This window comes from Styela clava, chromosome 2 (genome assembly GCF_964204865.1).
Source record: "Styela clava chromosome 2, kaStyClav1.hap1.2, whole genome shotgun sequence".
In the NCBI taxonomy this organism is placed as follows: domain Eukaryota; kingdom Metazoa; phylum Chordata; class Ascidiacea; order Stolidobranchia; family Styelidae; genus Styela; species Styela clava.
In genome coordinates this window covers 15,428,667-15,451,113 of record NC_135251.1, presented here as the reverse complement: position 1 = coordinate 15,451,113, position 22,447 = coordinate 15,428,667, and the positions used below count along the sequence as shown (strand labels likewise).

At 34.5% G+C, this 22,447-nt stretch overlaps 3 protein-coding genes across 3 annotated transcripts; all 3 read right to left on the bottom strand.

Moving 5' to 3' along the window:
- Positions 1–155: 155 nt before the first annotated feature.
- On the bottom strand, positions 156–5,682 carry LOC120336363 (uncharacterized). The gene is made up of 7 exons (XM_039404035.2): positions 4,890–5,682; positions 4,379–4,561; positions 3,206–3,397; positions 2,993–3,026; positions 2,828–2,901; positions 1,622–1,731; positions 156–1,450 (listed from the first exon to the last, which is right to left on the bottom strand). The coding sequence occupies exons 1-7, from the start codon at positions 5,244–5,246 to the stop codon at positions 1,144–1,146; spliced, it is 1,257 nt and encodes a 418-aa protein (XP_039259969.2). The 5' UTR covers positions 5,247–5,682; the 3' UTR covers positions 156–1,143.
- A 4,323-nt stretch (positions 5,683–10,005) lies between these two features.
- Positions 10,006–12,329, bottom strand: LOC120336498 (uncharacterized). Its single transcript, XM_039404190.2, has 6 exons — positions 12,229–12,329; positions 11,985–12,089; positions 11,556–11,612; positions 11,021–11,128; positions 10,619–10,741; positions 10,006–10,270 (listed from the first exon to the last, which is right to left on the bottom strand). Exons 1-6 carry the CDS (start codon positions 12,283–12,285, stop codon positions 10,163–10,165), a joined length of 558 nt encoding a protein of 185 aa, XP_039260124.2. The 5' UTR covers positions 12,286–12,329; the 3' UTR covers positions 10,006–10,162.
- A 4,841-nt stretch (positions 12,330–17,170) lies between these two features.
- Positions 17,171–22,224, bottom strand: LOC120336271 (uncharacterized). Its single transcript, XM_039403917.2, has 9 exons — positions 22,096–22,224; positions 19,929–20,116; positions 19,582–19,689; positions 19,155–19,211; positions 18,617–18,733; positions 18,079–18,198; positions 17,806–17,857; positions 17,565–17,618; positions 17,171–17,391 (listed from the first exon to the last, which is right to left on the bottom strand). Exons 2-8 carry the CDS (start codon positions 20,046–20,048, stop codon positions 17,569–17,571), a joined length of 624 nt encoding a protein of 207 aa, XP_039259851.2. The 5' UTR covers positions 20,049–20,116; positions 22,096–22,224; the 3' UTR covers positions 17,171–17,391; positions 17,565–17,568.
- Positions 22,225–22,447: the final 223 nt, after the last annotated feature.

The following is a 22,447-nucleotide window of genomic DNA, read 5'->3' as shown; positions in this document are numbered from 1 at the left end:
TACAGTTTTTGTGTTGCAAATCAGTGATTAGAACTCTGTGTCTAACCGTGATGACGCCACAGGTTAAAAATCTCGGATACAAACCTTCCGTGGCATAGTGTAAAAACTGATTGAAGAGAACTAGGAAAATTACAAAGACCTACGTATAACTTCCGTGTTCATAATATTATTCTTTCTTTATGCTCATTTCATTACGTGCTATCGATTGCATTTAGTCTTTTAACGGCATTCAAGCTATCCTGATTAAAATCGTTTTCGCTTTATCATCGTATACTGCAGGAATTTCTCACCGCGGTATCGCAGAAATGTGATGCCTACTAAAATGATATTTCGAAACAAGCAAAATAATAGTCAAAAAATAAATACATATTATGAAGTTGGAAATGAAAACTTAGAAAGTTTTCTTATACATTCCTATACACTAGTTAAACAAGCAAACCTTGGAAGCGGATTTCGTAAATCGAATTACACTCGTATACGGTAAATCTGATCAAACACAGAGAGCTCAACCATCCAGTGATTTCCTCATCTATATGACTATTGGAAAAACGATCACTTTCTTTTTTAGCCCCATGGATCGTTTTGTTATTATGTCGTTAGAATAGTTAGTTAGTTTTTAGAAAAAAATCGCTTTTTTATTTTAGCAGTTAAATATTGTTGTTGTTGCTAGAATGCTTTTACTTTTATTTATTTCAATTTCTGTGGGCTTTATGGGATTCGCTTTTCACTTGAAATTTTATGTGAAGACGTCATCAAAGAAATTGCGCACCTACCCGTGGTTCCGTGATTGCATCTTAGTGATTTGGTGGTCAGACTACCGTTGCTGTAAAAGATTTGATGCTATTTCGTTTTGATCTTTATTATTTCATCAAATTTCGAAGGCGTTTGCCTATACCGTCCTGTATTTTGCGAAGAAGTATGTGGTGACTAAATCTTGAAGTTACGAATGCCGCATGTTGAAAGTATCACAAGAACTCAGGCAAATAGTGATTTGAAATGTTACAGAACTAATTTTTTGCCCGACAGGGATTGCTTTTTACGTAAAAGGTACATTTCCAGGGCGTCCTTGTTCGCATCAATTGGCACAGCTACACCATTTTCCTGTATTACTGAGTAAACTTCTGTAGTAATTTCCTTTGTTGTTCATTTCGCCCGTTCATTTTTCCCGTCGTTGAAATCTGCTTTCGTTATTTCATCATCATCTTCAACTGTAATTATAGGACACCGAATTACAGAAACAGGAACACTCGCTCTGTTTTGAACTTCAACATTTGTGACGTTCTGTAATTCTGAATTTTGTTGTTCATCCAATTTCATGAGGTAGTCTTTGTGCATTTCATACTCGTACGTATTACTTTTGATAAAGCGACATAATCCAATGACGACCATAAGGAACCATCCCAGCATGGTCAAAAGCAAAGGGAAATCAATCTTTTTTATTCTTGTTTGGCTGAAAATAAAACATTAGTTACATGTTTCGTTTATTTTTGTCATGTTACTTATGACGGTTGCATAACAAATAAATTATAAAATGTGTGATACTGCAAACAAAGAGGATTAGTTACATTCATTCATATTTCATTGGAGCAAATATTTAGGCCCTATCCTGCATCTAACTAACCTGTTCCCTATGTCACGTGGTCGATATAATCTTTCTTCATAGTCAGAATAATCCAACAACAGATTGTTAAAATTATTTTCTTGAATTTTTACAAACTCAGAAAATGGGTACTGGAAAAATAAATAAAATGTGTTTAAAAAGTAAGAGTAAAATTTACTCATTAGGTAAGTCAGGAAATCCAAATAACCAGTTTTAATGCAAAACCATAAATTCGCAACAACCGTCTGATTGCTGTACAAAATTGAGAGAAGGAATATTGTTTAAATTGAAAATTTAGGATGCGGTAATCTAGAAAGCCGAACTGTACATGGGCCAACTATATATATTTGGAGTACCAAACCCTAAGTACAATAGCGAAATTTGGAGCATAGTTGTTAAAGCAACGTAATTAAATTAATCGAAGTTATACAATTCAACAAAAAGCGTGTTACAATTTCATAAAAATACCTTGCATCATATTACTTAAATATGAAAATAAGTATTAATGTTAATAAAAACATTTATGCAGTAAAATTCGTTCGATAGTGCAGTACGTTGCTTTTGTACGTGGGCTACATTGCAAACGATATACAATGAAGGATAAGTAAATTTAAACAGTGGAATGAACTACATCACTCCGATGCAGAACTGGTTCTGGTTTTAAATATCGTTATGTTACATAGCATTTATTTTTATTCGCAAGGACAAAATTGGGCGCTCCCGTAGTATGTGCACCACGATGGCGGACATCGGAACGTGGTATGTGTATCCATGTTAGGATTAGGACATAATTTTATTCTAATTTTCCTTATTTTAGTTTTCTTACGAGTTCGGGGACTAGCCAAGTGACTCCCGTAGTATTTATATCTGGAATTTTGGCCCAACTCTAATCTGGTACACATACATGTTCCGGTGTACGCCATCTTGGTTCACATACTACATGAGTACCCTACCCAAAATTGTACGTATACGCTGAGGTCATTTCAAGAATTGAACAGATGTACTTATAGATGACTTTACATAAAAAAAAGTCTTCGGGTTTTAAGGTAAACCCAGAGTTGGTGTTTTTAAATGTCTGGTTTCGGTGGTCTACAAGGGAATAGTGAAGTACTATTTATCGTATTTATATTTGAAAAATGAAAACAATTTTTTAAAGAGTCGCCACCAACATTAATTATACATGGTGTTGTGAATACCAGGAAACAAACACCGGGAAAAATTACTTACCCGAGGATTTACGCAATAAGCCATCATTTCTTCGGATATGTAACTGAGATAAGACAATGGAATCAGTGTTTGACCTGAATTTAGATAAAATTGAGAAATTAGTAAAGTAAAATCATTGAAAAATACCAAATTTCGATCGTGTTATTTTAAACATAGAGTACTCACTTTTCCTATTGTCAACAGAATTCTTTGTATCTTCCTGTAACATGTATAATAACTATAATAACGTATAAAAATCAAGTAGACTAGCAAATATAAAACAAAACTTCCCATAGATTGTATGCGTTTTGGAATTGAGCAAATACTAATATTTTTAGTTCATTGACGAACCTATATATAGGTTATCTAATAAAACAAATTTCATAGTTTTTAAATTACCTCAATCATGAGCAAACAAGAAGCATCATCTCTGCGTACTGTACAAGATACAATGCGAACCAAATCACAAGAACATATAATTGGATTTCCTTCCAGTAATATCGTTGACAGTCTGACAGCATCAATAGGGTGAAGAAATATTTCGTTGAGGAATTCAACTTGTGTTAGAAGGTTGTGCTGGAGATTCAATACCTGATAATGAGGGAATATTTGATTGAAGTATTACCACCTAAAGCTAAAAATTTGTGTACTGTATATTTACGCCATAGATGGTAATTTTTAGTGACGGAATTTATAATTATGATGTCATAATTTTTTTAAAACTAATCTAAATTTTTCCTTGCTTTCGCCTGTCTGTGCGCTTGTTATTTGATCTTGAGTTCTGGGATTGTTTTGCATCAACAGTTCAATGTTAAACCGGTAATATCGTCTATCAAATTTGTAAGCTGAATATATCTGCTCGGTTATGTTAAATTTAAAGTTTATTGCAGCGTTTCCCTTCCCATTAGTAACGATTCACTCTAATTTATGCCCTTTTTTGCGCGAGAACCCTCCCTGTAGCCTATATATTGTATACAAATTTTTAGCAGAATTTCTTCGGAAAAGAAGTAGAAAGAATTTCCCGTATCCACCATCCGTTTTGAATCATGCCAACAATATAAACTACGACTTAATTCGATATAATTTTTCAATTTACAAAACCGAAAACTTTCAATGTCAATACATTTTATCCATTTTACTCTGATCAATATTGTATTGTATAGAATATAGATTGTACTTAATCGTCCCAACAAAACAGTTTGGTGACGATATGAATTGACTTTTTATATTTTACCGACAATATTTCACCTTATTTTGATATTTATTCCGATTGTTGCATATGAAAGGCTGTTGCGTTTGCATAACTCCAAAGGTACAGTACAAAATGTGCATTATTTAATACAAACCTTTTCTCTGGGTACTTGCTGGGTACTGGGTAATGCAAACGGCACCGACAAAATATGTGGAAGGAATATCTTAATTGAACTGATTTTGGGGAGAACTAAGCCTGTTTTGAATGTGGCATATTTACACATTATACTCAGTAAGTTTCTTTGTCACCATTGTATTTATGATAGTTTGATGATTGAAGTTTGTATAATATTATGTATATAACAGCATAATATGTTATACCTGCAATCGTCTGAGTCCTTGCATCGCGTCACTTGCAATGAATCGTATTTGATTATAAGATAAATCCAGAACACGGAGAAATTTTTGTAGTTGAATGGATTTTATAGCTGAAATGGATCCGTGCCGTAACACAAGAATAGACGATTGCGCTGGGATGACAAAATTGCCATCATTTGAAACACCCTAAACAAAAAAGGCAATCATTAACTTTAAAACCTTTGTGTCGCAATTTAGTATTATTGTTATATTAGCTGTGGAGTCGGAGTTTAGTGCCTCGGTCGTAATTAAACTTCCTAGAGTCGGAAGTCAGAGTATGAGTCGAGATTCTGTTTTCTCCGGTTCACTATTTAAGCAATACAGTAGAAATTATTAAGTATGATACGAATCAACTTTAGAGTTCTAACATGCTATATATTCTAACCTTATAATCAATAAAATAGATTTTTCACACCTACGCCCGAAGAAGTCGCCCTTGTGGTTCGGAAAATCCTGAACAATTTTTCAAACTCACCTTAATTGGTTTCCCCGCACTTTGTGGAATTGAAGTAACGTTATGTCCAAAACAGATGACCGCGTATTCCGACGAGTAAACGTAATATTTATTAGCAATACTTTGAAGAATATTAACTAATATCATGCTGCTTATATTTTCTTCTTCGTTCGTATTTTCTTGAATAAATCTACCTTTTTCTGCCGTCGTGTTCAAAGATTTTGGGGGACGAAGAAGTTGAACTGCTTCTCCACAAAAGCATTCAACGGGGCAATTCATTTTCTGGGGTCGTCTTGTCGCAATTGATGACACATTTCGAGTAAAATTAAAAATAATCAAAATTACTGAAAATCTACCAAAATGCCGCATTTGATACATTATTACTGTATATATTTCTGCAATACAAAAATTAAAAATTAATATTCCAATTTAGATATTGTGTAGGTTTATTTCGCACATAATGTTATTCGAATTGTTAGTGACTTTTGGATAATAATCTGTAGCAAGATTGATGGGCTTCTCGCTGCGGCGACGTGTTTTACGTTTCTCGACTTTATTTTTTGAACAGTTTTAAGTCTCTCCTCGACCTGGTGATCCAGTGATCGCAGTTTCTCATATAATTCAGTCGTCCGATCAGTTTCCCAACCTAAAACCATTATTACAGTACTAAATTTTTATAACCTTCAGCCTTTTTGCCAGCTCGATACCTGGTACGATATGAATACAAATTTCTTCATTGTTATCCCATATTGCAGTATACTCCTCCCCCAATCACTGGTTCTGCGCCCAAGGCCTTCAGCTATTAACCTAAAATAACGGAATAAAAAATATATGAACATAAAAACTTTTGTTCACGTTCAGATAAAAGATTACAAATGCTTGCAAAATAATCTGTTGTCTCTTTATCTCACTGACAAAAGTCACGGCCTGTTTCGTTTGCCAATTACACGCACCAGTAATAAAAATATATAGATTTATTGACGTTGCTGTTAACTAATTCGACCAGAGCGTTTCGTCAATATCGAGGGGTGATCACTGATAATTTACAAAGGGATTAATCCGAAATGTTAACACTCGTTGTTACTGATCTGTGCTACAAGTTGGATTAAAAAAGGCTTAAAAACTATACAATTAAAATGCACCGCACGAATGTCCTTCCGAATTTATTCACACAATCTGATGACAAAATTATATTTTTCATCAAAAAATTATTGCTTTATATTACCATCCCGAAAATACTGATGAATGAGTGGTTTAATCGATTTAACTTTAAAATTTGCCTAATAATCATCTTAAATGCATTTTCGGTTAAACTTTGTTCCTCACATTTGGCATATCGGTATTTTACATGCTAACTATTATGATTCTGACGTAGAAAGTACATTTATTACGCAATTTGAAGCATAATATGAGGCTAAACGGTGTATTTGCTTTTCATTAGTCAAACAGATGCTGGATCTTAATAGGCGACCCCATTCCAAGTTGGGATAGATACTGAACGCTGGCGACTAAATTGAATAAATATTTAGAATTCGGTAAAATTGCTAGGTAGCTTTTATCCGAAAGTGATCCCACACCATTTTAGACGTTACAAAGATTATTGAGTACCTGTTTACATGCAAGGCATCAATTCTAATTTGATAAAATCGATTCCACCCATAATAACAATCTCTAAGATTCCTATTCAATCGATCAATTCTTGGCCAAGTAAGAAAGTTCTTCATCCTAAAATGAATGTACGAAATACACCGACCACGATAAAATTAAATAAATGAATCGACAATGAAAAAGGAAGTAATTAAAGCCTAACGTGCGAGAACAGCAAATTTACCAATATTCAGCCTTGAATGCTAAGAATAGAACGCATGACTGCCAGGAGAACTTCTAGATAAACGGTATACGTGAATTTGTTGGGACTGTTCTTGAATTTGATTTTGTACTTCCTTTTTATAATAAGAAAACATGCGTGCATTTAATGAAATGCTTGTTGAGCCCAAACTAATGCTTTCGCGCTTACTTTTATATTAAAATTGCACTAGCGGTCAAAAAACGCGAGGCCTTTTGGCCTATGGCCTTATTTTGTAGTTCATACATCTCACTTTAAGAACTGAGTATAAATGTGATCTATCGCGCCCCTTGATTACTAATCGTTTTTGGTTATTTAAAATCACTCAATAACGCGAGTCATCTGCATTCCAGCCTGTGAATCTTGAATTCTCAAGTAGGGCCTAATACTACAACATGTTTTACACGACGTTATTCTTTTTCCTTATTGTACATCTGTGGGCATTAAGGAAAAATTACACTACGTGGAAGTAAAATGTTATAGCTTAATTATTAATGGAATAACTTAAATAAAACATGACTTATGCGAGTGCTCAAGGCGACAATTTCACGCGACCAAAATTTCTTTCAGTATTTACGGCATGCCATGTTTTTCTGTTTGTTGAATAGCGTTGGCCATATATATCTTCAATTGACCATGCTTTCCCTACTATTTTTAAAACTCAATTATGAGGTTGCCATTTGTTACCTACTTTTAAATAATCTCTCAACACAATTTGAGATGCTGAGTACGTCATTCCATGAATATGGTAAATTTTTTCGAGGTCAGAGACATTTTGCCTCCTTTCTAAATGCGTGTGGTACATGTCGTATCCTTACTTTTAATTAAGTAGATGACGCTGATTTCCCCTTTTCCGATATATTTGTTGGGAGCATTTCAAGTGGTTTTTAAAGTGGTTTAAGTTTAATCTTATCGGTTACGGATTCAGTATTGGATAGACTGATATTTTTGGATTTTTGTCCAACAAACATCTATTAGATAATCCTCACATCCATTATTTATCTTTCTATTCAGCTTTTTAATACAATGAAAATACAGATTTACCAGCAGACCAAATTACTGGCGAATATATATATCACAGATAAATATAGTTAAGATTGGCACTGCAGTGGTTTCTGTAGATCAATCGTCTAGAGCAGTGGTTCCCAACCGCCGGTCCGCGAAGCTTTTATGCCGGTCCGCGAAAAGTTTCCTTATTTTGATGCTGTCTCAATCGCTTTTCCGAAGACGAAGTTGCGTTGGTTTATTACGCAATTTTTCTTCCGCCGTCATATTGCGCCGTATTTCGCGACATTTTGGCGTCGTCTTTCGCGACATCTTGGCGCCAAGCAATCACGCTTTTCGGCTCCGATTCATCGCGAATGCGCTCCATGAAATCTCGAAAGATTTGGAATCCTAAAAATCGGCACGTGTCTTTTTCTGTTCTGCGTGCTTTTCCTGATTAATATGATCATCCATATATAACGTTAAGCATATTTCTTTGTAAACCAGAAAACAGTCAAGAACAGTATAATATTCCAGTAAGATATGAACTTGTTGCGACCTTGCAGGTGGTCACGAGACGCGCAAAAAAGCATGGGCGGCAGAGACGTTTTCCAGTACTTTGAACAGACACATTAGGATTTTGAGCCTGGTGCCAAGTTATCGACGGCGTTGTCATTGTAACGTAAATTCATTTCGTTTGAGGCGTCGATCAACTGCAGAGGGATTAATATGATGGACCCGATGAAAAAAAAAGCTTGATTAAAATTGTGATTTTACAGTCCAGATTTAAAAAAGAATCACCTAACACAATTTTGGAAATCTCTCATAAGAATACCCATCGCTAAGTAATCGAGCAATCAAACTGTTGTGCGTATTTTAACCAGTTACTCATAAAATTTTCGTCACTAGATTCAATTAAAACGAAAGAAAGGAATCGGCTGCGCGCCACTGCAGAGCTACGTGTTACAGAAACTCCTTTGAGGCCTCGTTTGCAATCCTATATTGGAAACGAAACAGGAGCAAAATTCCCACTAGAGTTAATTGTGTCTGTACATGTTTTGGCATGTATTATACATGTTTTTTTGTGAGATGTTTTCTATATGCCTTTCTTACGAATAATGGGTGCCCAGCACTGCATTTCATTACGCAAATATATGGTATTATTTTATGTTTCGCCCATTCCAATTTTTGGCCGGCACATTATTTGATAGTTTTTCGCAATGTGAAATGTTTGTAAGTGTGCCTTTTTTCAGAAGCATATTGAGTGCCCGACATTGCATTATATTACGCAAATATATGTTATTCTTTTTTTTTCCGGTCATTTCAATTTTTGCCGGTCCGCGGTTACATTTAATTTGATTTTACCGGTCCGTCAGGGTAGAAAGGTTGGGAACCACTGGTCTAGAGCAGCGGTTCCCGGCGAGTTGCTAAGTGCGCCGCAAATATTAACAGGATTGTGTTACATAACTAAAATATGATTGAATATTTCACGTATTGCATTTATTATAAATGTATTATCGTTTCTTGTTTTAAAGATGTGTATATGAAGCAATATATTCGTTTTATCTTTCTATGTCGTTTATTTTCTGTTACTTACTTGTTACGTAACGATAGAGATAAACACACACTACTTGCTGCTGCAATTTTGCGAGCTGCGGCTGCTGAGCTGAGCTGCTGAATCGAGTTTAGCGAACATGCGTGATAATTCTAGCATTCCAAAGTAAATCAGGCACAGATGAGGAAGCGGAGTTGACCTTTTGCCTTTATTCTTTAGGCCTACATGTTTACAAACTCCAAAAGCCATGAAGTACACATTACCGATCACAAACTTGAGTTCCATTTGAAAGCAGCATTTTTTTCGTGTACGTGCACCGCGTTTTTTTATCTGATTATTTGGCGCCGCACGAACAAAAAGTTTGGAAACCGCTGGGCTGAACATCAGTCTTTTTTACCTCTCAGTGGGAGCGTGTAATCTCTCGTTGGATCGTCACTTATAAAATCATAGAAAAAAACATATATAATTCAATTATTCAATATTGATTCCCAGTCCCGAAATCAAACCAGTTGGACAGAATTTTTTTAATAAAAAATGTGAATTCAATATATTCTCAATGTTTCACAAATATATTTCTCGTCGGTTTTATTTGGATCTTACATGATGAATAAATACTTCGAAGCTTTTCCCTCTGACAGCGACTTTAGAATTTAATTGATATGTTTATTTGCACAAGTTCAATCTCTCGGGATATGTATATACGTTTATTCTTGCCATAAAATAGTCCAAGAAATAGAGACTGATGATTATGTAGACATATTTGATACATATGTTTATTTCAATGAAGCATTTGGCATATCCAGTAAAATTTTCAATCAATAACGCCATGCATATTAAATGCAAGCTGTGGAAAACAGAAAAAAAGGCTGACACTGATTATTTTTTAATTAGTAGCAAGCTAATGATTTCTTATAGTTGACAATGCCACAACATCGTCTTGTCAATCTTGTGTAGTTCCGCACTTGATTGTTGTATGATTATCACTGCAACATTTGTAGTCGGTTGTGGCCTGTAATGCTGAAATTGGATCTAGCATTAATACAACCCATTCTTTGCGGAGTAGAAGAAAAATTTCTTGACTATTCCCTATTAACTTCTGATTGGATTCGGAAAAATCTTAATTGCAATTTAGAACAATTTTGAAGAAAAAATGTTTAGATATTTTCCCTACCCGTTTTGCTTCATCTGGCGCTAACTCTGCTAGTGGGTTCTAATCGTTTTTAAGGAAGTAATATATACTTGGGCAAATTGAGGAAACCCACACCCAAATAACTTGAAACAACCAGCATACTATTTGTGGCTTGGAAACAACGTTCCCATAACGTATAAACACTAAAATCCATTTACAATTCTAATCGGACGTACCTGTTGTTTTCTGCAGCAGATGCAACCACCTTTACAGCAATATACTGAGTGCACGATAGCAAGTAAAAGCTCAATAGCATTTAAGGTAAATCCACCGATAAGAAGTCCAATCTCAGTTGCGCTCTGGTAAAAATATTTTTAAATTTAAAATGCCAAAAAATCACGAGTTTCTTCAATGTAATGAACTTGAGAGGAAAGGGTGGACCAAATCTAGCCATATCACTTATCTGGCGTTACAAAATAGGTTTCCTAGTTACAACATTCATCAACGTTTTTTACTTTGTCAGGACGTGGAACAACGATTATATCTAAAAAAGGGTTACGTAAGGAGAAATATTTGAACAGTTCAAGTGCTACCTTTATCTTATTAACTTAGACTGTTGTTATGCATATTCATCTTACCGCAACACGCGGAGATTCTCCCATTAATATGAATATACAAATGTAAAGCGCCGTTGTTCCTCCTGATGCCAAAATAGAAAGAATAGCCAAGATCATTCCTCCAGTCACCTGAAATGCAAATACCAGCGTTTGGGATAACTTATAGGGACAATCTACACCACAGCAACGAATTGATGACAGAAAAGTCACTAATGTAAAGTAGCTTTCAAAAAATGAAAGTGATAAGAAAAATATATAAATTTATCTACAGAACAAAAAGTACATCTTCTTAATACAGCTGAAAAATAACCCCCACGCAATGTTACGGAAATCAAAATGGGATAAAAAAAAAAGACCGATGGGTAAACTGCAATAATTTCATTCAATCACATGGTCAAGTCGCCAGATAATATTCAACTAAAGTCGAATTTTAGTTTGGGTCGATTCGAGTAATGAACTGAGTTTGCCAAATAACGGCATAGCATATTATTTTAATCTAGGTAAGTAAGTGAAAGCTATATATAAATATGAAAATTTTTGCTACAATGAAACTTACATTGCAGTTGGTGGGACTTCTAGAAGTCGAGGAAGCCACAAGTCCGGTGCTTAGGTACTAGAACAAGAATGAAGAAAATGTGATAAAAGCAAAGGATGAATTGAATATTTCGTAATAAAGAACAATCGGGTATAATTGTAGGCGAAATGGCATGATAGACAGTACGTATGTGTGACTATTGCCTTATAGTAGAGCATTGATCCTGAGCCAGCACCCAAGTTTAATGGTTAGTAGTTTACGTAAGTCCTATTTACGATGAACAAATCGTAGATATGCCAATTCGAATCATTTGATGTAAATTTGTGTCGAAGTATTGTCATGTTCCGAGCGAGAACGTGAAAAATAAAAATATTTAGCATGAGTGTACGCTAGTTTGTGCTAATATTAAAAAAGGTTCAATATAGTAAGTGAATGTCCCGCAATACGAACCAGCACTCCAATCGCTATTGCACAATATGATGATAATGATGGTGATAATATTGTTGAGATAACTGCCAAAATCATATGAATAAGTCCAATAATCGTCTGACTAGTCTGAAACAGAGAGTATAATTCTTAATTATTTCGCATGCAAGGAAAAGCTGTTTTTTCCATTTACTACATATTCTAAAAGAATATATATCAAATATTTTCTTTTTATATTTTATAAGTATTAACATGAAATTTTTTTTACCCCCAGTTTCTGGAAGACAGGCTTGTACTTTATGGCCGGATGACGTGGACGGACCATATTCGACAATTTACAGCATGTGCTACAGTTACAAGTTAGAATAAACTGAAAACAATCGCAAAATACTGAATTTACAGTTATTAGAAGCTTCACACACATTGCTATTGATTAAAGTGTTTTCAAACTATATTTTGATATTGAAATACCTCCAGTAGCAATGCAAACCTGCATGAAAACAATTGCGATAACTAGAATTTGAAATTTTTCTCCCGACAACTCGCAACGTTAGTAGTGGATTATCCATAGTATTGTAGATTTATTGATATTCTTTATCCAGCGAAAAGTATCGAACTTGGACAAAATTTTATTCATATTTTATGATATTGTGTTCCTAATAACTTTCAACATATGAAGTTGAACTAGTAGTGTATTTAGTATTAATACAATTAAACTAGCAGAATCACACGAATTTGGTTGGTATGAGATTGTTCTGTCCATTCGCTTTTCAGACGTGCAGACAAGGAACGTATTACATAATAGTCATAGCGTATACTATAGAGCAGTGATTTTCAACCGGTGTTCCGCGAAAGAGCTTCAGGTGTTCCGCGAAAAATTGCTTTTTTGAAAGAATATTACGTCATAACTGAAATTCAACCAGCCGATGAACTTATACAAATTACACTAGGCTGCGGGTTGATGTACTTCTAAAAACTTTCTGGATTGGGGCCTCCAAGAAATTTCCAATTTTTGCTAGAAAGCGCTTTCAATCTTGCTTCTATTTTTCACTACCTATCCTTGCTAAACGAGATTTTTGAACATGATCGACCTAGGGCTGGACACAATATTCGAATAGCGAATGGAAACTATTCGTATATCCGATACCACGCGACCTGTACCGCTCTGCTTGTCACGAAACTCGCGCGCCGGTAAAGCAATCGCTTGGATTTATTTCGTTAATGTAGAAGAAACGTCAATTCAAAAAGATATTTAGAATTAAGGTGTTATTAATCATTCCACGCATGACCGGAATATAAAAAGCATTATCGGAAATTAAGAGTTACGAAGACGTTTTCAATACGTTTTCCTGCAAGGCGTGCTCTTTATCGTCAACTTGCCTAACGGTCACTTAGAAATGCCCTTATTCCAAATTTTAAATAACCATTTAAGATTCACGCAATCACAGCTTTGTACTGTGGGTCTGGGACGTTTAATTTGCTGGGACGTTCAATTTGCAAACGACGATAAGTTAGATTAAAGCCGATGCAAATGATAAAAATCTGAATAAAATTAATTTGGGCTTTGAAATCATTCCTTAATTTCATTAACATCTGTCGCCGATGTGATAGCATAGTTATACCAATAATATGAAACTTTGATCTCCGCCGACCCACAAGAATTAATAATTGCGCACAGGAACAAAAAGCGGAAATATAAGAACGTACAGGGGACAAGAAATGATCGATTATGACAAAATTAACCAGTAAAAATCGCTTTGTTGCCGATTTTCAATTTTTCTATTGATTTCCAAACCGACCTCCGACGTTCTGGAATCATGTCGTGTGTAAAAATATTGTTATTGGACCCAACACTCTATTGGCCACTATGAAAGATGAAAAACGTGGGAAATAAAGAGACGTTTGAAAAAAGCTGCGTGTTTGTGTCACTTCAATTCCAGTCAGAATCAAATATTTGAAACTCATCGTAACAGCCCCAAATATCACTTAAAATACCATTCCTGTTTCTAGCTTATTATAGTATGCATAAGCAAACTCTCAAAAACATTTATGTGTACCATACTTTAGCTCTGAATCGGAACGTGTCACGTCTTTTCCAGCTAAATGAGGACAAGTTATATTATCAATTCCGTTATTTTATTTTTATGTCGAAATGATCGATGTCAGTTAATTGCATAATATAGTTTAATACCAAAAATCTCATTTGGTGTTCCGCCATAATTTTAGACTATAAAAAGTGTTCCGCGGTACAAAAAAGGTTGAAAATCACTGCTATAGAGCAAGGCTAAACTGGCGGACCGCGGTCCGAAACCGGACCTTTCGAGTATTAAATTTGGACTGCAGCTGCTTCTTGATTTCGAATGCATCGTTCTTTTTTTATTTCATAATCGTAATGCTTTTTTCGCTAAACCATTGAGGTATAATTTTTTTTTTTACAGGTTTTTAGACATGGTGGTAAACATTAGCTTCTTTTTGTCAGTCTTTAGTTGTATTTTCGAAATTTGCAAATAGATCAATAACCCAATTTTGCAAAATAGTATACTCTCTCAATTTCTAGAAACAAGATAGAAATAATTGGCAGAAACGAAGAAATGTAATTAATTTCTCAGACTCACGATTCAAATTAACACTACTATTGGACACGGAGTCGACTAATGAATCGTTTTGCTAGAAACCTTGTGGTTGTTGTGGTTTTTTTAAATCTTGCCTGGAAAAAAACGTTCTTCTCCGCAACTAATATATTCCAAATTTTCAGTATGAAAGATAATTCAAGTCGCAAGAAGACTTTTAAATACATACATTTTTACGGGTACGATGGGAACGTATATTTCATATGTTTCCAGCAAAGTCGGCGCTCAGCTATACGACTGAAGCCTCGTCATACCGGCACCGAAGCGCGATATTGAACATTCTCGTTCTTGTCTTAATACAAAAAAAAATATATATCAAACCAAATCTGAGAACTGAATATTAACAAAACAAGTATTTCAAACTTCACAAATCCATTCCCAATAAAAAAACACATATTCTTCATAACTCTTTGCATATTCCCAACATTTGTTTACTGCCTCGCCTCCAAGCATTGCAAGTCTAAGCTTTGCGTAAGGCGTTTTCGAGATGAAAATCTCTTTTTTTATTTTTCATTTTGCCTCGGGCTCCCTTTATTAATAACATATCAAATAGAATAGGACGTATATTGTGTGTTCATCCAGTAACAAACAAGCTATCATGTGATAGTATTGCTAGGTTGTGAATAAATCTCTGTGAAAAATTTAAAAGCATCTGATTAACTTGAATGGGCAAATTTTCTTTTTCTTTAAAGGTTACTACTCATTAGGTTGATCACCGATTGCTGTGAATCAAAATTTTCATTCGTTTGACCGTAAATATATACTACTACGGTTTGACAAGATGGATGAGTAGTGACTCAATTAAAATGACAAGAAATGCCATCCATTTCAGACTGGTTTGAAAATTACAATAAAATCAATGAATTCACGTCGGACACATTTAAAGAAGAACATGTTTACGCCACGTGTATAAGAATTCTTTCTCATAGAGGGGAAATTCCCGCTAATTGGTTGCCACAGGCATAGTCGAGTTTATTTCAGACATCCGTGCATAACGACGTGTGTTATTTTATCAAAGTCATTTCGTATCATAGTTTATTTTTGATAATAAATTTGTCATTAGATTTCAATTCGATGCAACATTTTAATAAAGTATAAAGGTTCAGTGTAATTGAATTTAACTGTTTGTAAGTTAGGAGAGGAACTGTTCAACTTTTCTGTCGTATGTATAAGGGATTGGCAATGAATGTTTCATCGAGCCGTGGCCTCAAAAATTTTTTTTTATACTTTTGATTTTTGATATATATTTATTTTGAGAGTATTTTCGCGAGTTGACCCGTGCAAACTTGTTTTATCATTAAAATCGCCATTTTGTTTAAAAATGTTCAAGCAGCAATTAAAAACTACAGACAGGTAGCCTATATAGCCCCTTTTGGCAGTTTTACATCAATGCCAATAAACTTGAACATTTCCGAAAACAAAATGACGACTGAATCATTTCGTAGATACTAATTGTTTGGAAACATAACCAAAAATGAACAAATACCTTCAAAACTACCAAACCAAAGGAGTTAACATATGTAAACATATCAGAGCGCTGCTAATTTTACTCATTATTATATCAATATTTAATTCTTACGAATTAGTCATTGTTACCGTGAGATCGCAAGCAAGTCAATGCTCGGGGGACATCCATAGCGTATCCAAAATATGAAATAGTTTTACAAATCAGTTTTATCATTCTACATACACCGCACATATAGAATCTGCTTGTTGTTCGTCCATAAAAACTACATTATTTGCATCAAAACTGACATTATATCCAACTAAAGTAAAAATATGCTAATACTGTATATGTTATTTAATATTTTATTTAGAATTGACATCAAAGAGGTGAAAATTTATGTATCACCGATTATACTGAACAAGTATACCACATTGATGTGGTTCCTATGCTGCTTTCAAAAAGAGCGAATCTTACATACTTTGTTAGTCTTTCAGTGTAACGATGACTTCGATTGTCACTGTGCCGCCATTAAATACCTATTATCCTAGATACTGATTTTTAGTTTCATAAAACAAATTAAATATTTTGAGGCAAAGATAATTTGAGTTTGTTCCAATAGTTTGAATATTACATATTTTGACATGAGCTTTTTAGTTTACAATTTACATTCGGACGTTATCCTCTGGCCGTGGTTAATGGTATCCTCTATACCTAATGTAATACGATTTTTTGTCAAAATAAACCGTCTTTTTATCTGATATAAGGTGTTCATAATGATACGGGTGAACTTATTTTTTCAATTTCACTTTTCTTCGGGACCGGGATAAGTTTCTCATCGTCAAGATGCAGTCTTCGATGTTACGTTCATCAGCGAAATCTATGTTTATTGTAAATACCTCATATAGCTTGACTAGAATCAAGCATGGATGGACAACTGTGGGTCTGTAATAAACTCAAAAAAGCAAAATTCCCAGATTTTACTCATGTGCTCTGCAGAAAACTTGACAAATATATACATCTCTTCGACAAATTTATACCTCACAGCATCATGGTTGGTGTTTTGCTTTTCAAATATAGAACATGGTCCGCCCAGTAACCCACTTTCGAGATCTTTAGAAGATACAAAGGCGCAATGCAATCATATTTGCTTTATTTGACGAATTCTATTTTATCTTCGAAATGAAAATATGGAAATTTTATTTTAAACTGTAAAAGTATATTCGTGATTTGTTTCAACTTGCAGACTTTTTACAGCAGATACACAAATTTACAATTACACCGCTGTTAATTTACGAGCGTATTGTACATGGAAAATAATCAGCTTTTCTTCACCTCGCTCTTATGATGGTATAACCTGAAAATTTGAAAAAAATATGTGAGCATCAATGTATAAGTAACACGTAATTTAAACAATATGATAGGATGAAAAATGCGAGGATGACACGTAAATGACTAGAAGGGGATAGGTCTTGAAGACAATGGTGAAGTTAGAAAAAAAAAGTATAATATGTACATTCATGATCTTACCATTTTATGCTTCTGGTTCGTTTGTGAAAGGCTTGTAGGGGTTCTTTGTTTGGCCTGTTAAGTCAAAAACAATTTTGTTATATATTAATCACAATCTAGTGTTGTTAACGTATATTTGAATTCATGTTTTTTGAATAATTAACAAAATTATCTGTTGCACATGTTCATATATATTCATGATGCTAGGATGCCCTAATTCATTGTAAACTCGAATGATCAATAGTAATGACTGTAGACTTACCATACGCAGGAGGTGCAGCATGAGGTTGTGGTATTTGCAATACCATTCCAGGCTGAAAGATAGAACACAATAATGAATATATTTAAATTTAAAATAGTTTTGTTAAAATAATAAAATATAATAACAAAAATAATACATTTTGGTAAAAGAAGCGTAGCTTGCAAGATACGATTCCCAAAGTTTAATAGTCGGTGTATAATAAATTAAATTTTAATTGGCTATCAATTTGATCTATGAAAGATCTTTCTCAAATGTCTGAATATTTATATTTACTTGGTTGGTTCTGGCACAGCAACTTCCACTACAGCAGTACGCAGAATGTACAATTGCAAGGAAGAATTCGAGGAAACACAATCCGCATATTGTTCCAATGATCGCAATGACACTGCTCGGCTAAAATATACAAACGGGTTTGTCTGACAACTACTATTTTACAAATGAAATATCATGTAATTATTCTGCCAATTACAACTTATAAAAGGCTAAATAGCGTTAGCGCATGTTCTCAATTCTAATTAAAGTGTTTTGAAGATATTCTAATAATTGTACGAACAAAAATGAATTTTCATTAAATTGAAGAATTAAATTCACTATAATTGTTACGAAGCTTCTCTTTGAACAAACTCAAACATTATAATGTAACAACAACAACAATCTGAATATCCACATAAGCAGAAAAAGATCACTTTGAAGTGACATGCATTAAAATGTGGAATGTATAAACATGACCCACGGCCCATTTGATCTAAACTAAGAATATGCAAAAAGTTTCTTAAAATAACAATTACAGTATAATTTGTTTTAATCTTACTTCCGTGTAGTAGGAATATTCTAAGCTGTCCAGTTCAGCTAAGGCAAATGCTGCGAAGGCTGCAGTAATTCCTGCCGAAAGAGACGAAAGAATAGCCATGACCATTCCTCCAACAACCTATTACCAAAAAAAAATAGATTGAATATATTTGGTATATCGTTAAATAGAAGTAAGGTGCCGAATACAATGACGGATTAAGCTTGTATAAGAGACTGGCCAAAATGTATATCCGATAATTCCAAATCTTAAACAGGAAAAAGTGTTTTATCAACGTAAAATACTGTTCAAGGTGAGGTTATACTCTGAATGCTATATTGTCGTATGGTGAATCTGCAAGTTCATACTATTCGGCATTACATTTATATTTTTAGATATAGCTGGTTAACTTTGATACGCTATTATTATACAAGTTATGAGATGCAATTCAATTAAATAAATAGGTAAAACCCTCAATTGAATAAAATTCCAATCAGTTTAATTATGCTTCAACCTGGAACTATATAGGTTATATTAGAAAAGTAGTCTAATGAACACTTACGTTACAACTTGTGGGACCAGCTCCAGTTGCCAAAGCCAACCCCCCTGTAATGGCGTACTGAAATGCAAAATTAGGATATATGAATATGGGAGTTACAGATAAAGAGAGGTGACATACTTTTTGCACGACAAATGTTGCCAAATTTATATCAAAGACTAAATAATATTTCAGTGATTATATTTATAATTTTGCTAAAGATGGTTTATTTGTTATCTTTATAAACAATGATTTACAACGGGTCACTTACATTAAAACCTGTTTATAAAACATAGAGTGCATGTGCGATTCAGGAGCAAGTGGGTTTGAAATTTGTGTTTTATTGGATGTTAAGTCGTCCTCGTTTGTTTTGAAGCAACGAAACAATACGAGTTCGGTCACGAATTCGCCTTAAAATCAAAGTGAAATGCAAATTAAATAACGGTCTCACCAATACTCCAGCTCCGATTCCAGTATTGGAAGTGGAAGTAGGAGATGTATGTGAGGCCAACACACCTCCAATGATCGCACAGATGATACCGATTAACAATTGACATATCTAAAAGTTAATATATATAATTAGACATTGAAATGCATTTGATATAAATAAAAATAAAACTTAAATTAAAACATGCTTGGTTGTTTGAATCATATTCTTCCAATCCCGTAATGAATAGTTATAGACTTTAATCATTAATCTCATTATAAAATTATTTTGGTAGATATCTGTAATTAATTATTATCTAAAAATCACTTCAAGTTTGAAGTTTAATTACTTAAAGGTCTTTACCAACATACCCCAATAATGGTGAAAGCATTCTTGTTCTTTTCGGCCGGATGAACAGGTGATGCGACCACAACATGTTGAGCTGGTTCGGGAACGATTGCCAGATTTTGTGATGTTGGGTAATACGCCATTATTATCTTCAGATAATTAAAAAGTACTTGACCAATAGAATAAAATTATAGATTATTTAATAATTTCCCTGTAAAAAAAATTCATTGTTGAATAAACAAAGACACCCACATCGCTAATTCTAGTCCTAAAGTTCTAATATTCGAGTCCTGAAACATTGATGTGTTATGAATGCACATCTGCGTTAAATTGTATATAATTAAATAAATATGATATAGCTCAAATTTACGGTTGAATTCAACCCGCGTGATTCTAACTTTCTTAGTATAAAAATGTTTAAGCTACTACTGCTCGTAGATAAATTGCTAATTAAGCACTGACCATGAGAGAAAGTAACTTGCATGATAAGTCAAACTGGATGGTTGAAAACAACTTCAAATTCAACTAGTAGATTGAGGCCTCTTCTTGACAAATGTAGTACAGCCTTGTATGCAGACGAGACTGACGTTTTCGTGTAATAATGACGACAAGCTCTTGGCTGATCAATAGGTCTGGGCGCTCACAGACCATAATATGTGTCAAGCGTGAGTCTCGGTTGTACCAGGAAATTGGATAATAATACGTTCCTAACTGATATACAATACTTTTGTGCCGGAAATGACGTTAAAAACGGTAAGGAATCAAGTTTAAATCAAACGGTTTTTTCAAAAATGTTATCCTTTTTTAGTTCCTCATAATAAACAGTATGGTTATTACAATAAATGATAGGCCTAAATCTGGAATACTAGAAATTGGCCTTGTAGGCGTAGAGCCTTTATAAAATTTTATTGTGGAGCGCCGACTCTGCCCACATAGGGTATACAGGTAGGTCAATACCAGATTCTTCCGACGACCAAGTTTGTACTCTTAAAAAGACGTGCACTACCCGCACAAGATGTTTATTTCTTTGTCGAATGAAGTATTTTGTTGTGGAAATATTTGTGTACAGTGCGTGGGATATTGCAGTTTTATGAAATTGTCATAAAAAGAAGTAAATGCAAATATACAGTATACGCAAAATATAACAATTTCGGAGCAATATCATTATTACGTCATACAAAACTAATAAACGAGAATATCGGTCAGAGACCGAAGACTTATCGATCGAAAGTTAGGGGATCCCCCAAAACAGAAACTGTGGTTTCGATTCGAAAAATTCTGCAAACCCGAACTGGATTGTTTTGATTAGTTTTCAGCCAATATCAGAAATGTAGGAAACAATAGCCAACTCCCAGTGTCGTCGAAATACTACTCGAGGAAATACTTTTATGAAGAATTCTGCAAATCCGAACTGGATTGTTTCGATTAGTTTCCAGCCAATAGCCTATTTCTGTATTTACCAATCCTATAGTTTGTGTTAAATACAACGGCGCTAACCCAGGTTGCGACGGCTATTCAAACACAGCCTAGCGATATTTTGGTGAGGAATTCTGCAACCCCGAACCTGATTTAGGGATATGGACATTGCTTAAACTTTAAGGAGTAATTATAAGTAACGAGATACGATCTCGCGGCGTGTATCCTTCGCTCTGACTCAATAGTGTGGAAAATTTCTCGAAGGAAACTTGCGCATCGCGACGACGTCAAAGTTACAAAAGAGATATGGACAAGGCTCAAAGATTAATCACGAGATACGATCTAGCGGTGTGTATCCTTCGCTCTGACTCACTAGCGTGAAAACTTGCGCATCTGATACGCACACACACATTCAGCGCGTCTCGTAAATCTCTCGATTTGTGAAAATCCAGATCTCTTCATCACTAATTAATTAATAACTCGCTAATTATACGACATAATTCATCCAAAATCAATAGGCTTCTGGTCCGAGATATGATGAATGCACATGCAAAATTTGGAGCAGATTCAACCACGCCTTCGTGAGATATCGCGTGCATCTAACAGACAGACAGACATACACACATACATACAGATAAATACCTATCAATATACTTACCGATCTTAAGATCGATGAGTAATAACTACAGGAATCACCAGTGCAAGTAATCCAACACCTGACAGGAAAACAAATACAGACTGATGCATAATTAAGAAATTGTAGATGATACTTACTTGACGTTGTGTCCTCGAGGGCCGTCAAGCAGTAACTTGAACTTCAAATATCCTGATGATTATCGTAACTTGACTACCAAACTATTTCAGTATCTAGAAATATTACATTGGTCATGTTGGGAAACAGGCTGGGTATAACACAGTGTTCAACATAAGTACAGTAGCCATAAAATCAAGAATAACATTCTCAGTCAAATGCTAAACCAGCCCATCGATCAGAAGCATCCAGCTAGAACCTCTCAGCATGCGGTCTATTGACGTCAATTCCACAGGGTGATTGTGGCGCGATAGTAAGCATTCGATGAACTGAACAATAGCGTCAACTAACGAAAAGTAATCTACTATACTACAA